General features: G+C 37.7%; 1 protein-coding gene across 3 annotated transcripts in view; it reads left to right on the forward strand.

Moving 5' to 3' along the window:
• The first annotated feature begins 832 nt into the window (after nt 1–832).
• AOAH (acyloxyacyl hydrolase) overlaps nt 833–18,862 on the forward strand; it is a 189,698-nt gene continuing 171,668 nt past the window's right edge. For all 3 annotated transcript variants that reach the window (XM_069461844.1, XM_069461843.1, XM_069461845.1), the window contains exon 1: nt 833–1,284. In XM_069461844.1, the coding sequence (XP_069317945.1) occupies nt 1,158–1,284 (127 nt within the window). In that variant the 5' untranslated portion in view covers nt 833–1,157. The remainder of the gene's footprint in view (nt 1,285–18,862) is intronic.

Raw genomic sequence — 18,862 nt, forward strand, 5'->3', positions numbered from 1 at the left:
AATTAGCTTTCCTCAGAGCCTAAGCAGAGAGAAAAAGAACCACATGACTCCCCACACTTATCTAGTCTGTAGTTCTTTGGCCCGGTCTTCTTATCTCTTCTGAGATGTCATGTGACTTGGCTGTGTCCTATTTTAGAACAAAGCATTATATGCCTTTCTTTATCTATGATCTGGTTCGGATTTATTTTTTTCCAGAAAAACAGTGCTCAATTCTCCTCTTCAAAGCAGAAAATCAGTGTCTGCACAATGAACAAATCATCCACGGGCAGGAAATATAAACACACTTTGAAATTGTGGAGAAAAAAGATGCATCACACACAGCCAAGGAAATATGAATGGGCTAATTCTAACTGATCTTTTTTCTCATTAGATCTAAAATCCAGCCTTCTCGACTGCCCATTATTTTCTGCACGGCTCATTTTCTGCACACCACATGAAAGGCCTTGAGAAAACTTGACCCTTCAAGGAATAATCAGGCTTCTCCAGAGAAAAGACGCTACTTGACCAGAATATTCTTTAACAGCAAGATAAAGAGCCCATATAAAGCTGTTTAAAATAAAACTAAATAACTTCTGAATAGAACAAGTTATAATTTCTACAATTTGTGGGTGCTGCTGGTCAAATTGCTAAAGGGCTGTGTGTTTATGGCTTAGGCTTTTTTTTTTTTTTTCTGCTTCAGTTCTAGTTTTAATTTAGCTTTGTTTTGCAAGAATGAAGGGGGAAGGGCCTCCTAACCAACCCAACAGGGCAGTTCCGGTGAGCTTCAAAGTTCGTGGTTTACAGTCACTGACTTCAGCCAGGGAGCGTGGCAGGAAGTGCCTGTTGGTGCCACTGTGCAGCTTAGGTTTTTCTTTTTCCTGCAGGTTTTAGCTCAGAAGAACTGCACTCCACGGACTCCCTCTACCTCTTCCCAGACTCTGCCCCATGTGGCTCTCTCAAGGGTCCCACAGTCGCGAGCTGTGGGTCTGTGAGTGTGTGTGTTTTCATTCGTGTCACGCTTATTGAAGCGCGTGTATCTGACTGAGAGTGTGGGGTGTGTGTGTCAGAGAGAGGAAGAGAAGGGTAGAGAGACCAACTGACTCTGTGGCCTCAGTTTGAGCATTCCTTGGCCGGCACCTTCTGTAGCCAGGAGATCCCTCGTGGTGCATGGCTCAGAGATGAAGCTCCCCTGGAAGATCCTTATGGCAGCTCCTCTATTCTTCCTCCTGCCCCTTCACTCCTCGGCTTCTCCGGCCTACCACGACCAGCTGGGCACCATCCACTCCAACAGCCACACCTGCATAGGTACGTAAATATTTTTACATATTTTATGTGTATGTAACAATGGGGTCCAATACTTTTCTTGCTTAATAAATCACCTATTTAATGACATCCCTAGTTGTAAGATTCCGGGTAAAGCACCAATAACCTCACTGACAAAAATGTTGAGTCTATGAGTAAGCATTCATACTGTATACAGCCGCTAGTTTGAATTAGTCATAAAAGTCTTCCACCTCATTGGTGATTGCAATGTTTTTCTCTTATATGGGCAACTATAACAGCCTGAAATTCTTACTCCTTCTCCCGGGCTTTGTTTGACTTCAGACAGACATGTCTGAGTTTGAATCGCTGTTCTATTTCCTCCCTTTCTCTCCCATCCTTTACTGGCTGTGAAATCTTGAGCAGCTTACTTAATCCTCTCCATGCCTCTGTGTCCTTATTGGTAAGCAGAGGCTAATAGTACCCACCTCACAGGGATACCGTGAGAATTGTGCTCGTGCATGTAAATTTGTGGTATTTGCACACAGTAAGGACTCAACCATATTAGCTTTCTTCTTTCTCTCAGGGAGTGTAGACTTGGTGATCATTCAGAAACTTTGAACACAGACTGAGCTATGGCTCCTAAGTGTTTTGTTTCTGTGGGGTTTTTTGTTTGTTTGTGAATTTTTTTTTGTTATTTTGTTTTTGAGAGTAGGAAGTAGGGTAAGATCTTTGATATTCACATTGTAGCTGCAGCTTCCATGACAGTGATGGGCATTTAGAAGGGACAGTCCATGGAGCCACATAGATTCAGAACACTGAGTAGCAATTGTTCAATGAGCAGACCTCAAAATAGAGCCCTGGCTTGAGAAGCCAGAAGAAGAACCCTAGGGTAAGTATGGTGGCCACATGCTACAGATGGAAAATCTGGAAAGAGTCTGACACTTATGAATTATTTCTGGAGGCGGTATGGAAACACATCTGAATTAGTTCTACTTCTCCAAAACCATGACCTTAGGTTCCCTCTCCTGCCCCAGTCCCGGTGAGGCCACAGAGAGTTAGAAGGAGATGTTGAGGGGATTCCAGGTTGGGGTTCCTCTGGTTATCTATTGTTATATAGTAAATTAAAATAATAACCATTCTGTTCTATCATGATTTTGAGGATCAGGAATTTGTTCAGACCCTGGCTGGTGATTGTTCTCTCTGTGTAGGAGTGACCGTGGTCACTAGGTGGTATTCAGATGGTGGATTGATGGGTCTGGGACTGTTGGAGGCAGCTTCACTCACATGTTTGGCAACTTGGGGACAGAGAATGGCTAGAAGGTTGGCTTGTCAGGGAGCATCCATCGGAGTGCCTACGTGGGGAGGACTCAGGGAATAGGCCTTCTTACCTAGAAGCTCAGGAATCCCAGAGAGAGAATTCCAAAAGACAGTATCTAGAAAGAGACAAAGCATCACTTCTGTCACCTTCTATTGCTCAAAGCATTCACAGGTCCCTCCTCCCAGACTCAAGGGAGGGGAGATAGACCCCTCGTTTTGATGGGGAGTGTCATCTCTACTAGCTACAAGAGTTCACTTTGGTTGCCCACACAAATATTCCATGGCCCCAAGAGCCTGGGGCGTCTGTTGCTGATTAGGCTTGAGGATGATTTAGCACCTATTTTCCTAGCAACTCACGACTTCTGTCTAACTCTGCCGGGTGACTTACTCACCTGTCGTCATCATAACAAGAAAGGTGGGTGCAAGAGGAGTCCGTTCATGTGATTCACCTTGACCGAGCACTGGCTGTGTGCTGAGACGGGTGCTGAAGGTCATCCACACTGGTGTCTTACTGTTTGAAGTTGGCCCCTTGGGGAAACAGGCTCAGAAACTTGTGTGCAGGGGAGTTTATTGAGGAGTGTTCTTGAGGAAAAGACCAGTAAGAGAGGAAGGCAGCAGGGGGTAGGGGAGGAGGAGGGCTGTGCTGCAGCCACACACACAAAGAGGCCTAGTCGATCCCACTGAGAGCTCTAGGGGCTGTTCTGAAGTGAGTTCAGGTCGTGGAACCCCCTCCTCCCAGGGGAGGTGCCATAACTTTGACTGAGACATACTGCGACACCTCCTTTGGTGGAGGCAATTCCTGGCAAGGGACTCAGACACTGGCATGATCCTTCAGACAAACACTTCCTGCAGCTGGGGGAGCGAGTATCTTCTGAAAGGGGGTCCCGGGGTACATACACTTCCTGACAGGGCCGAAATGCGGGAAGTGTCTCAGAAGTAGTGAAGTAGGCTCACTAGCATGCTGGTGGCAAGAGGAAAAACTTCATGGAGGAAGAAGAGAAGGAATTGTTGGTTGGGCTTCCACTAACTTTACGTTTGCTGTTAACACCCCAACAACTTTCTGATGTAAAGCAGGATTATGTGCCTGCAGACTCCCCCGCAGAAAGGCATTCCCCAAACATTTCCATGATTCACTCCTCACCCGGTCACCTATGCCAGGCCCTGCGCTCTGAGCCAGGGATACAGAAATGAAGAAGAGAAAGAATTTTGAAAATGCCTGTCTTCTGAAAATTCATTGTCCAGTGTAGAGGAAAATGAGAATCTGGAGCCCCGTAAAGATTACAGTTCTCTAAAATGAATGATGAACCGGGCACTTAGTGCGTCCATAGTGCCCCACTCGTCTGGACCTTGTGGAACCGCAGTGTCCGTGGCGGAGCCGGCAAACAGCCACGGGCCACAGGAGCGGACAGCTGTTGACTGTGTGCTAGCAAGGTCACCGGAGGAGGGTGAAACTGTAACCTGGGCGGGAGGGAGAAGAGTTTGTGAAGACTTCAGAGTTTTAGAAATGTTTCGACCCTAATGTTGCCAGTCAAAGAAGGAAGCTTCAGTTATCTCAAAAATTCCATTGCAGACACCTCCTCCCTGGAACACCCCAGCCAATGAAAACCTTTCTGAGCAAAAGCTGGCTAGGCAGGTGGGTTTCCAATCATCCCAATGGAGCAATAAGTCATCTTTGTTAGTTGTTTTTTAATTGCCCTTCTACCATAAAGTCTTACCTTGATCATTTAAGTATATGCTTGTCTTGATTTATAAGATCATAATAAAAGAAAATATTTATATCTCCTTCCCGATACATGGAAGTAGTTTTTCTTTCTTATTTTCCATTGAGTTCAATTTAATTAATTAGATTCCATCTATTTTTATGAAGATGTGTATTTAGTAATCATTTATTTCTTATTCGTAAAATTTGTTTTCCTACTGGTCTGTGGCCATTCTTACAGCGCCCTGACACCTCTCCACGGGGGAGGTTGCCTTCCATCTTTTCTCTGAGTTGAATCTGGACTGACTGGAGTGATACTTGGGGAGAGTAACTCTATCCTAGTGTTCTTGAGCCATGTAAATTACATTTGTTACTTAATAGTTATAATAATTGCTAACATTATTTGTTGGGTACTTACTGTGGATAAACTGTCTTCCAAAAGATTTACATGTATTAACTCATTTAATCATTAAATGACATTATGGAGTATGTAGTGTCATTATCCTCATTAGGTAGGTGACAAAACTGAGATGGAAATAAGTCACTTGTTCAAGGTTACACAGCTAGTTAAGACTTGGCGTATTCCTCACTGTATTTGTGATTATGTTGTTTTTGAAGTTTTTACCTGATTTTGCATTACAGCTTTATTGAGATATAATTCACATACCATGAAGTTCACCCTTTTTAAGTATAAAAGTGGCTTTAAGTATATTCATGACTTGTGCGGTGATCACCAATATCTAATTCTAGAACATTTCATCACCCTCCTCCCCAAAATCCCATGCTCATTAGCAGTCATTCCCAATTTCCTTCACTCCACAGCCCCTGGAAATCACTAATCTTCTTTCTGTCTATATGGACATTTCATATAAGTAGAATAATATATGTGGCCTTCTGCTATAGGCTTCTTTGACTTAGTATAATGTTTTCAAAGTTCATCCATGTTGTAGTGTGTATCAACCTCATTTCTTCTCATGGCTGAATAATATTCCATTGTATGAATATATCCAATTTTGTTTATCTATTCATTGTGTTTTTCTGAGGTGACAGTCTTGCTATGTTGCCCAGGCTTATCTCAAACTCCTGGACTCCAGCAATCCTCCTGCCTCAGATTCCAGAATAACTGTGATTATAGGTGTGCACCACCATGGCCAGCTCTTTGTTCATTGTTGATGGACATTTGAATTGTTTTCACTTCTTGGCTATTATGAATAATTCTTCTATGAATATTTATGTACAAGTTTTTGTGTAGACATGTGTTTTTATTTCTCTTGGGTGTATGTATACCTAGGAGTGGAATTTCTGGGACATATGGTAACGCCACGTTTAACATTTTGAGGAACTGCCAAACTATTTTCCAAAGAAGCTACCCCATTTTACATTTTCATCAGCAGTGTAAGAGGGCTGTAATTTCTCCACGTTCTCACCAACACTTGTTATCATCCATCCATCTTTTGCTTATAGCCATCATGGTGGGTATGGAGTGAGATCTCATTGTGGGTTTGATTTTTATTTCCCAAATGATGACACTGAACATCTTTGCATGTGCTTTTGGCCATTTTATTTATTTATTTTTATTTTTGCTGATTTTTTTCATTTTATAGGCATTGATAATTTATGCATGGTTTATACTGAAACATTTCACAAATCAGAATATACAGCAGAAAACTTCCATACTATGGTGAAATAAATGAAAATTGCATATCCCAAAGGTAAAATAGTCATGGTGTATAACAAAATAATGATAAATGTCATTTTTACATTTTATTTGCTTATCTTCTCTGACAAAAATATCTATTCAAGTCTTTTGCCCATTTTTTAATTGGGTTTATTTATCATTTTATTGTTGAATTGTTAAAGTTCTTTATATAGTATAGATACAAGTCCCTTATCAAATGTATGATTTGAAAATATTTTCTCCCATTCCATGGATTTTTTTCCCCCACTTTCATGATGGTGTCCTTTAAAGAACAAAATTTAGTAATTTTGATTAAGTCAAATTTATGGGTTTTTTTTTTCTTTTCTCTTTTTTGCTTTTAGTGTCATATCTAGGACTTATTTTTTTTTAATTATTATTGGTTTCCTCTTTTCTTATGCCCCTTCCTTTATTTTATTTCCAAGACCTGAGTCCCTAACCACCATTTCAGCAACCAGGAGTGAACCTCCCGAGCTTGCCAGTAACAGGAATCGCCTTGAGCTAGCCTCAGCAAACAAAAGGAGGAAACTTTCTCATGTGAATTTCAGGAATGAATTTTAAAAGTCAAAAGGCAGAAAGGCAGGGCTAAAAAACAAGCCAGGAGCCAAAAATGATGGCTGACAGGACCCCAGGGAGTTCTCTCTCCTGGCCTTTCGGTGCTGCCTCTACCTCTGCTCCTCCAGACTAGCTGGTTTAATGCTCTCGGCCCTTTGGCCGACTACTCACTCCCACAGCCCTGAGTTTGCATGTAATAGTTCAGCCCACGTAGAGATGGGCTGTCCTGGTTGCCAACTCCAGCTTCCCAGCAGTGGGAATCTGGGCTATGTCTTTAGAGCACTGAGTACGAGGCAGGTGGGAGTGAGGACAGCTCGAGGTACAGATACGGCTGCCAGGAGTGTGGAGGAGGGCAGCTCTTGCAAAAGGGGGAGATTGTCTTGTCGTGACTAGAGAGATACTCCAAAAGGAGCCACCACTGAAGTTACTGAGCTATTGAGCCCACATCCCCATCGCAAATAAACAGCCTGGCTCCAGTCCCAAAGAGGAGCGCTCCTGTGGGGAACCAGCCAGTAGACCTGAGGACAGGGTCTTGAATACATTCTCAAATCAAACCAAAGCTGTGGGAGGCCCCGTGTCCCCTTCCCCAGTTTGCCATATCTGTTAGCACCGAATAACGCGTCCCGTTTGAACACTAGGCACACACTGGCTCGACTGCGCTTGAACGTGCTGTGTCTCTCTCTGCCACTTTTCAAATGTCATGGGATCAATAATAAGCCATGTTCATTTTTCCAAAACATCATTTTCTTTACATGGGTGATTTAGAAGGAAAGCAATCCTTATGTTTCTAAGTCATTGACATTTAAATTAATTCATTGAATTTTGAGGTTTTTTTTTAAAGCACTATTTGGTACTCAGGAAGCCTTTCAAAAGGGTAAAAAAGAAAAAAAAAACCCACGTTTTTCTTCATTCACGCTTGGCTAAATATATAAAATGCCTTCTGAGTCAGGTTATAACCCTCTCTCTTTCCCGCACACTCCACACAGAGTGGTCTGAGATGACTTCATAGTCTGAATGATAAAGAGACAGAGGTGGCCCTTTGGTGTCAAGGCATTGTGAGTGATAAAATAGCAGTGTCACTGACAAAAATAGGAAAGATTTGGCCTGAGCCAGCAGAGAAGGTTGAAAATTTATTATCACAATTTAGAGACACAGAAATTTTACTTTCTCTATCTCTCTATAACTGAACGTGTTCATGAAGACACCATTTCTGTTGATAGCAGAAAACACTTCATCTTGCCATTTGGGTTTAAATTTAGTCTCCTTTAGGTGACTCAGCTTCTCTTCCCTCCCTCCTCTGTGAGGGTTGAGCTCAGTTCCCAGGGAGGGCTTACACATCAACCTGACCCTCCCAGTTCCTGGCCTTTGGGATGGGCCTCTGTCCTCAGCCCTCAGAGCTCCCGCAGTTGAAGCTTCATGGCTGGTGGAATTCTGGGTCTTGGCTCAGCAGAGAAAAGGATAGTTGACCCCACATCTGACCAGCCTGCATGTTCTGCCCTGGCAGGCCCTGCAGATACCCAAAGCTTAGCCCGACAGCCCCTAGTCCCCTGGACACAGCTGTTGTCCTCTGCACTTGCCCTTCACCGTGGCAATGCCCACACCCTTAATCCCCTACCTTTATTTTAAAATTATCATTGAATTTAACCCCAATTTTAGCACAAATGGTAGGTTTCTGATCATCTGAATTTTCCAAATATTCCCCACCCTGTCTGCCTTTCTTTTTCCTGGATTGTTCTGGGGTGGTAACTCTGAAGAAAAAGGCCACAAAGACATCGTGGACAGGGTCCACAACTTTGGGGAAAGGATTGCATAGTGAGAAAAACCAAAAGAATCCAATTGACGGCATGCCGTTCTTCAGGAAGAAAGCAAATGTTTTTTTCTTTTTGTAAATATACTATGGGAAAGTACACAAAGCATCTTTAAATGTATTATGGGAAAGAGGGAAAAAAAGAGGAAGTTGCAAAGCATTAAACAGAGTAAAATCCCCATCAAGTTATATCTCTCTATTGACATAGCTATATTTCTAGACAGAATGAACACCAAAATGTTAATAGTGCTTATATGGTTATCTCTGAGTGGTGAGGTTTTGTGATGTATATTATCTTTTTGGTTCTTTTCTGAATTTTCCACAATTTTCAGATGAGCTCATGGAAGAAATAGTAAGGGCTGGAACTTACTTAGAGTGGCAGAGCGTGGGGTGTCATTCAGACAGCCTGGCTTTAAATTCTGGATCTGACATTCTGGACAAATGTGACCTTAGGAACATTGCTTCACCCTCTTTACTCACTTCCCTCATCTGCAAGATGAGAATTACAGGGGCAGTGTGGATGGCTAAACAAGTAAATACACTCAGAGGACTTAGAACTGTGCTTGGTACATAGGAAGTATTCAAAATGGTTGTGATTATCCACTTTTTGAAAATCGGGAAAGAAATATATGGAAATTGTGCTCTAGAAGTCCTGAAATTAAACCTATTATACAGCTGAGTCCTGAGTAACTGAATAATTTCACATCAATCTATATCTCATGTAGATACAAATTCTCAACTCTTGGGTATCTTCAGGGAAGATTCATTTATAAAGAAAGATTTCACAGTGTATTAGCTTTCTATTGCTGTGGCATAAATTGCAACACACTTATCAGCTTAAATCAATACAAATATATTATCTCATCATTTCTGCACATCAGAAATCTGGACATAACATAATTGGGTTCTCTGCTCAGGGATTTACAAGGCTGAAGTCAAGATGTTGGCCAGGGCTGCAATGTGATTTGAGGCTCAGGTCCTCTTGCAAGTTCACTGGTTGCTAGCAGAATTTAGTCCCTTGCAGTTGCAGAAGTGAAGTCCCATTTGTTTGCTAGGTGTCACCTAGGACCACTCTCCATAACTAGAGGCTGGCCCTCTTCATGAGAAGTTAGCAACATAGCTATTTCTTTCTTATTCAAGACCAGCTGGAGAAAATGCTATATTTAAAGGGCTTCCCTGATTATGCCCAGTCCACTTAGAAAAATCTTGATTAATTCAAAGTAAACTGATTCGTGTCCTTAATTACATATGCAAATCCCTTTTTGTCATTGCTGTATAACAGAATATAATCATGGAAGTGATATCCAATCATATTCTCAGCTTCTGTTTGTGTGTACACCGGGAGGCAGAAGTCTTAAAATTCTGCCTACCACACATAGAAATGCTTTTAAAAGAACAAAAAAAGGCCTTCAAGCAAAAGAGAATTCATGTGACTTAATTTCAATGTGATTCACCAAATAGACATGAATACATAATGGAAATTAATAGAAGAAGAGTAAGTTGCAGACTGAACAAGTTTCTTGTTTTGGGTTTTGATTTTGGTTTGGTTTTGGGAATTTTGATTTTTTATATGCAAGCTTTTCCTCATGGACTTCACACTCTGAGAATTTGGAAAGAAAACAAATGGCCTTTTACTCATAAGCTAGTCGTCTTTCATTGTTAGGAAAGGGGACAAACCCCTATCTGAATCATGCTCTGGACAAAATCTATTTTTTAAAATGACTCCCACAATTTAACAAAATGTGAATGCAAATTGGAGTAGATTAACTTGCCCTTTATTTTATTAAATCTAAAACCCCAGGTTGCTTCAGATAAAAATAAGTATAAGAGAAAATTCTGATTATGATGGCATGAAGGAGTTGGAGATTCCTCTGTGCAAAAGACCAAGTGTAAAACTGGAAAAATTGTCACAAGCATTTCAGGGCACTGGAAATCACCAATGGCATAAAAGTGAGAAATGTTTGTTCTTGAAAAATTGCTTGACCTTGAGGAAAAACAGTGAGTCTCTGTGGCCTTCTTGTCCAGGGCTGCTCTATCTACTCCGCTTTCTTCTTGGTTAGAGATATTAATAGTTTTATCACTGTGGAACTGGCTGCAAAAACCAGTAGGTCTACTGTTAATGTGATAGATGATTCAACCAGGGTTCAAAGAGTCATGACATTCCTGGCTAAAAGTGATGGACTCAGTTGGGAATTAACAAAGAGAGCCTGCAGCTTTGCTAACCCAAGGTTTTGGTCCCAGCTGGAGCAATGGCAATCAGCCAGAAGTTTAGCAGAGAGATCATGGAAATGATCTGGAGAAGAGCATAACAGCAGGACTGAGATAAGCTGTCCACATATCCCTTAGGGATTGGGAAACCATGTGTGTGTAGGGGAGACCTGAAAGAGCCCAGCAAAAAATCCCAGGGAGACTTGAGAACTGGCTACAACTTTGAATGTATTCCCTAACTCACAGATGGATCAGTCAACAGAGGGTAGAAGCCTTACAAGCATGTGTTTCAACACAACCATGCACAAATCTAATCTAAGCTATGTAGACACAGGAGTGGTCCACAAAAAGCTGGGCTAAAAAATGAGCAGAGAATCAGAGACTCTACATTCTGGGGGGGAAAGATCTGCAGTTGAAGCCAAGAAAGTTATTACACTAGAAAAGAAGAGCCAACAGTCCTCAGAAGATAAAACAGAATCAAGAGATGTTAAATGTGTTATTTAAAATATCCAGTTTTCAATAAAAAAAAAATTGTAGACATGCAAAGAAACATAAAATAGACACCCATACTTGGGTGGTGGAAGCAGTCAATAGAAATGGACTCTGAATGGGTCTAATAGATGAAGACTTCAAATTTACTATTATGAGTATATCCAAAGAATTGAAGAAAACCATAGTAAAAAAATTAAAGGAAAATATTATGACAATATTCAGCAAGTAAAATTTCAGTAGACATAAAATTATAATGAAGATACAAATGTAAATTCTAGATGTGAAAAAACAATAATTGAAATGAAAACTTACTAGATGGACTCAACAGAAGATATGAGTTCAAAGAAGAAAGAATCAATGAACTTGAAAATAAATCAATAGAAAGTATCTAGACAAAAGAATAGAGAAAACAAAGCTTGAAGAAAAGTGAACAGAGCCTCAGAAAAAATATACATTATCCAGCATCTCAATATTTATGAAATGGAAGTTCTAAAAGAAGAGGAGAGAGAGAAAGGGAAAGGAAAAATGGTCAACACCTTTTCAAAATTGAGGAAAAATATTAACCTATAGATCCAAGAATCTCAAAAATCCCCAAATACAAAAAGAGAAGAAAACTTTGACACCTCATAGTCAAACTTCTGAAAATCAAATACAACATGAAAATCTTGAAAGCAGCCACAGAAATATAACTTATTATTTACAAGAAAACAACAATATGACTAATGGCTGACCTCTCATCAGAAGATATTAAAATGACATACAGACATACCTTGTTTTATTAAACTTTGCTTTATTACCTTTGCAGAGATTGTGTTTTTCACAAATGGAAGGGTTTTGGCAACCCTGCATTAAGCAAGTCTATTGGCACCATTTTTCAAACAGCATGTGCTTACTTCATGTCTCTATGTCACATTTTGGTAATTCTCATAATATTTCAAACTTTTTCATTATCATTATATCTGTTATGGTTATCTCTGATCAGTGATCCCTGATGTTACTATTATAATTGTTTGGGATTACCATAAACTGCATCCACATAAGATGACAAATTTAATCAATAAATGTTGTGTGTGTTCTGACTGCTCCACTGACCATCCATTCCCCCATTTCTCTCCTTCTCCTTGGGCCTCCTTATTCCCTGAGACACAATAATATTGAAATTAGGCCAATTAATAACCCTACGATGGCCTCTAAGTGTTCAAGTGAAAGGAAGAGTCACATGTCTCTCACTTTAAATGAAAAGCTAGACATAATTAAGCTCAGTGATAAAGCATGTCAAAAGCCAAAATAAGTCAAAAGCTAAGCCTTTTGTTCCAAACAGTTAGCTAAGTTGTGAATGCAAAGGAAAAGTTCTCTAAGGAAATTAAAATTGCTACTTCAGCGAACACACAAATGGTAAGAAAGTGAAACAGCCTTATTGCTTATATGGAGAAAGTCTCTTCAATTCTATGAAGACTGAGAGGTGAGGAAGCTGCAGAATAAAAGTTTGAAGTTAATAGAGGTTAGTTCATGAGGTTTGAGGAAAAAAGCTACCTTCATATCATAAAGTGCAAGGTGAAGCAGCAAGTGCTGATGTGGAGGCTACAGTAAATTATCCAGAAGACCTAGCTAAAATCATGGATGAAAGGGGCTACACTAAACAATAGATGAAACAGCTTTCTCTTGGAAGAAGATGCCATCTAGGACTTTCATAGATAGAAAGAAGTCAATGCCTGGCTTCACAGATTCAAAGGACAGGCTGACTCTCTTGTTGGGGGCTAATGCAGCTGGTGACTTTAAGTGGAAGCCAATGCTCATATACTATTCTCAAAATCCTAGGGCCCTTAAGAATTATGCTAAATCTACTCTGCTTGTGCTCTATAAATGAAACAAAAAAGCCTGGATGACAGCACATTTGTTTACAGCATGGTTTACTGTATATTTTAAGCCCACTGTTGAGAAACTGCTCAGTAAAAAAAGATTCCTTTCAAAATATTGTTGCTCATTGACAATGCACCTGGTCACTCAAGAACTCTTATAGAGATATACAAGGAGATTAATGTTATTTTCATGCCTGCTAACACAACATCCATTCTGAAGCCCATGGATCAAGGAGTAATTTCCACTTTCAAGTCTGATAAATTAAGAAATACTTTTCACAGGGCTATAGCTACCATAGATAGTGATTCCTCTGATGGATCATGGCAAAGTAAATTGAAAATCTAGAAAGAATTCGCCATACTAGATATCACTAAGAACATTCATGATTCATGGGAGGAGGTCAAAATATTAACACTAACAGAAGTTTGGAAGAAGTTGATTCCATCTCTCATGGAGGACTTTGAGGGGTTCACAACTCCAGTTGAGGAAGTAATTGCAGACATGGAGGAAATAGTAAGAGAAATAGGATTAGAAATAGAGCCTGAAGATGTTGCTGAACTACTACATCTCATGATAAAACTTGAATGGATGAGGAGTTGCTTCTTGCAGATGAGCAAAAAAAGCAGTTTCTTGAAATGGAATCTACTTCTGATGAAGATGCTGTGAACGTTATTGAAATGACAATAAAGGATTTAGAATATTCCATAAACTTAGTTGATAAAGCAGCAGCAGGATTTGAGAAGATAGAGTTTTAAAAAAGACAAGATCCAACTACATTCTGTCTACTAGAGACACACTTTAGATGCAAAGACACAAATGGTCTTAAAATAAAAGAAGGGAAAAATATGTACTATAGAAATAGTAACTGTAAGAGAATTAGGATAAATATATTCATATCAGACAAAATATACTTTAAGATATGGTATAATTCTAAAGAAAAAGACATATTTTATAATTATAGAGAGTCTAATATATCAAGAAAAAAGTAAGAATTATTATTGTTATATATTAATATTAATTACATATATAAACTTAGTAACAGAGCCCCAAAATACAAATAACAAAATATTAATAGATTTGAGAAGAAAAATAGCCAATTCAACAATATTGTTGGAAATTTCAATATTTCTTCTCTTCTTAATTGATAGAACTTGACTAAAATATGTAAGGGTCTAGAGGACCCGAACAACACTAGTAACTAACTTGACTCAGCTAACCCACTCAATGACAAAAACACATATATTATTTTAAGCATTCATGGAACATTCTCCAGGATAGACCATATGTTATACAGTAAAGCAAGTATCAATCCATTTTAATGCATTGAAATAATACAAATATTTCTCAACTTAAATTAGAAGTCAAAAAATCTGGGAAACATCAAAATGTGTGGAAGTGATACAACACACCTCTTTTTTAAAAATGTAAAAAAGAAGAAATCACAGGAAAGTTAAAAAATAGTTTTGCCTAAGTGAAAATGAAAACACAATATACCAAAATCTATGAGATGCAGCTAAAAAAGTGATTAGAGGAAGATTTATAGCTGTAAATACATATTAGAAAGAAAAATCTAAAAGTCAATAATCTAAATTTCTACCTCAAGAAGCCAGAAAAAGAATAACAATCCAAATTCAAACTAAGAAGGAAAGAAATAAGAAAGATTGGAGCAGAAATTGGTAAAATAAAAAACAGAAATAGAGTAGAGAAAATAGATGAAATCAAAATATGGTTCTTTGAAATGATAAATAAAATTGATAAATCTTTAGCTAGACTGATAATTAAAAAAGGAGAGAAAAAACAATAATCAAAATCAAGAGTAAAACAACAGACCCAAAGGAAATTAAAAAGATTGTAGGGGAATATGAACAATTTTGTCCCAAGAAAGGACAGAATTTAGATAAAGTGGACAAATTCTTAAAAGGACACAAGTATCCAAAAATGACTAAAAAAAAAAGGAAAACCTGAATAGACCTATGTAAAGAAACTGAATTAATAATTAGAAATTATATTAGTTTCCTAGAGCTGCTATAAAAATCTACCATAAATTAGGTCAGTTAAAACAACAGGAATTTATTCTCTCACAGTTCTGGAAGCTAGAAGTCTGAAATTAGGTGGCAGGCTCTTTCTCCTGCTAGTTACTAGCAATCTTTCTCATTCCTTGGCTTGTAGTTGCATAACTCCAATCAATCCCTGCTATCATTTGTCACCTGAACATCTTCCTTCTGTGTGTCTGTCTTCACATGGCCTTCTCCTCTCTGTGTGTGGTTATCTCTTCATATAAGAACACTCGTTATATTGGATTAAGGACTCACACTACTTTAGAAGGACCTCATCCTAAGTAATTACATCTGCGAGAATCCTGTATTTAAATAAGGTGCATTCTGAAGTTCCAGGAAGGGCATGAATTTTAGGGAGACACTATTCAACCAGATATAGAAAATCCCAAGTCTAGGTGGCTTCACTAATAGATTCTATAAAACACTTAAAGTAGAAATAATGCCAATGCAATACAATTTCTTTCATAAAATAGAAGAGGAAGAAATAGATTCCACTTCATTTTATGTTTTTCCCTAATGCCAAATCCAGACAGAGACATCACAAGGAAAGAAAATAACAGACTTTTATAGACATAGATGCAAAATCCTTAACAAAATGTTGACTAACTGAATCCAGCAACATATAAAAGAGGTAGCACAACATGACCAAGTGGTGTTTATTCTAGGAATGCATGATTATTTTAACATCTGAAAATCAATTAATTAAAATACACCAAATTAGTAGAATAGAGGCCACCATTACATTATCATCCAACAGAAACAGGAAAATTGTTTGACAAAATCCTTTATTCATTCGTATTAAAATCTCTCAGCAAGTCATGAGAGAAAAGATGACTTCCTCAACCTGATAAAGGACATTTATGAAAACTCTATGGCTAACTTCATATTTAATGACGGCAGACTAAATGCTTTCCTCCGAAGACCAGGTGCAAGGTAGGGATGTCCACTCTCACCACTTCTAGTCAACATTGTATTGAAGATTTTATTCAGTTTAATAAAAAAAGAAAAATAATAAAAGCATAGGGGTTGTAAAGGAATAAGTAAAACTGTCTTTACTTTCAGACACTGTGATCCTAACTGTAGAAAATCCTAAGGGATCTTAAAGAAAAAAAAATCCTGCTAGAACTAATAAATGAGCTTAACAAAGTTGGAGGATTCAAAAGTAACATACAAAAATCAATTTTTGTTTATATTAGTAATAAATTTTCAAGTATTGAAATTAAGAAGATAACCCATTCACAGTATAATAAAAATATTTAGGAACAAATTTAACAGCTGAAATAAAATTACACTGAAAACTACAAAACATTGCCACAACAAATCAAAGAAGGTTTTACAGAAGAAGTGATGTATCATATCAATGGATTGAAAGACTCAATAGTGTTAAGATGGCAGTAATCCCCAAACTGATATATAGCTTAAACACATTTCTAACCAAAAAACTAATAGGCTTTTTTGTAAAAATTGGAAAGCTGATTTTAAAATTTATATGGAAATGAAGAGAAGCCAAAGTAGCCAAAATAATTTTGAAGAACACTGTTGGAGAATTTACATTGACTGATTTCAAAACTTCTCTAATACTACAGTGACTAAAACAGTGCAATATTGGTATAAGAGTAGACATACATACGTGGAACAAAATAGGAAGTCCAGAATTAAAGCCATACATTTAAGGGCAATTGATTTCCTACCAAAGTTTCCTAGATAACTCAATGGGGACAGGATAGTCTTTCAACAAATGATGCTGGGACAATGGGATATCTATATGCAAAGCACGAGGGGACTTAGATCCTTATTTCAAATTACACACCGTTGTGAACTCAAAATAGATCATGGACCTAAAGGTAAGAGCTGAAACTTTAAAACTTCTAAAAGAAAACATAGAAGAAAATCTCTGTGACATTGGGCAAAGATTCTTGGATATGATAAAAAGCACTTTCAAAAACAAAAATTGATAAATCGTACTTTATCAGATTTAAACAGTTTGCTTTCCAGGAAATATCCTCAGAAAATGTAAAGACTAGCCCCAGACTGAGAGGCAATCCTTTCAAATCGTACAGACTTTAGTACATTGCTGATTATTTTCATTAGCATAATTGAAAATTTTCAGTTTTGAAAGACGATGAAGTGTTGCACTTAGAAGATTATGAAATTTAAGATAAAGTAGATCTGGATTTGAATCGCCAGTTAGCCACTGCTTCCCGAAGGATTTAGGTATATTGCTTAACCTCTCTGGGCCTCAGAGTTCTCATTTGTAAAATAGGAGGTAGCGATCTCATGAGGGTGCTGTGAAGAATAAATGAGATATAGTTTGTAAAACCACTCAGCAGACAATCTGAAATAAAAAAGGTATTCTAGAAAATGTCATTTCATGTTTTTCTAAAACTTATTAAGGTGGAAGGATGCTATGAAAAAGCTTATTTAACAAGAAATTGTTTGATAAATAGAATTTTTTCCCAATTATAAAAGAACATGTGATCTTCATAGAGATTTTAGATATAGAAGAATATTTTAAAGACTGAAATCCTAAAACCCAAATGATCACTGTTGATATTTTGCTATATTTCCTTTCAAAATTGTCTAAGTATACATTTGTGGGGTTTGGATCTTGTTTTATTCTTTTATTTCTATATTTGGATAGTTAAATAGATAATCTAAAAGCAAATACTGTATTTTTCTTTCAACAAAACATTTGCAGGAACTTCAGTGCAGTAGTGAGCATTTGCAGGCAGGTAAAAGCTCTTCATGTTAGCAAGTAGGTTTGTGGATAGAGACTGAGTATAACATCAAGCACAGGCTAAGATTATTTATCTATCTGTCTGTCTATTTACCTATGTATCCATCCATCCATCCATCCATCCATCTGCCCACCCGCCCATCCAACAATTTTTCTATCCATTTACCCACCCATCCTTTATATCTATCTCTATCAATCTTAGAATGCAAATATTGAAGAGAATTGAAAAATGAAGTTATATTTTTCTCAAAGAAAAATCTTTTTTTTGCATGAACATCGTATTGTTTTATTTTACAGAACTTTTTTGTATAAAGTTTTTTCTACCAATTCCTTTGTGTTTCCAGATATATCATCATATCATCCACATATTAAGATTTACAAATTTGTTTTCATTTCCTCTGCCACCTTCAATTGCCCTTGATAAGGTTCAACGCAAGTTTAATGAATACTAGAGGCAATAGTGTGCTTTTTAATATTGTTGCTTAAAACAGTAGGTAGTAATCACCCTCATGTTTTCCATGAGTATGATAAAGACTGTTTTATCAAATGTGAAAAGATCTATCAATTCCTAATTTTGATGCTTTTATTTTTTTATAGAGCATTTTTTTATTTTTTTATGTTATTTATTTCAGCTTATTATGGGGGTACAAAAGTTCAGGTTATATATATTGCCCATGTCCTGCCCATCCCCCCGAGTCAGAGCTTCAAGCGTGTCCATTCCCCAGACAGTGCTCATCGCACTCATCAAAGAAAAATCTGATGGATTAATTTCTTTAATAATATGATCTGGCTTTGTCATTTAGGTTTCTACAGAGGACATTTTTCATTACTTGAATGTACTAAGTCTGCAGCTTCAACATTTGACAAAAATATTTTTGAAGTATGCATTAAGATAAAAGCATTTTATTAAAAATATTATATAGGCAAAAGTGTATTGAAAAGACTCAATTCTTTCTGAGTATATTAGGTTTGAACAGGGTCTAAGTGAAATAGTAATTGCTATAATTAAAAGATAAGCATTAGTAAATTTTTTGGTATGTTTCCCAAAAATGGAGAAAGTACAAAACTGCATTGATTTACCATATTTTTGCAAGTCAGGTGGTTTCTAGTTCTTTGCTTTCAACAAAATTGAAGGGAGACTTAATAGAGTTGTCAGGTAATAGATCATTTAAAATAATTTTCAATGATAGAT

Source organism: Eulemur rufifrons, chromosome 29 (genome assembly GCF_041146395.1).
Source record: "Eulemur rufifrons isolate Redbay chromosome 29, OSU_ERuf_1, whole genome shotgun sequence".
In the NCBI taxonomy this organism is placed as follows: domain Eukaryota; kingdom Metazoa; phylum Chordata; class Mammalia; order Primates; family Lemuridae; genus Eulemur; species Eulemur rufifrons.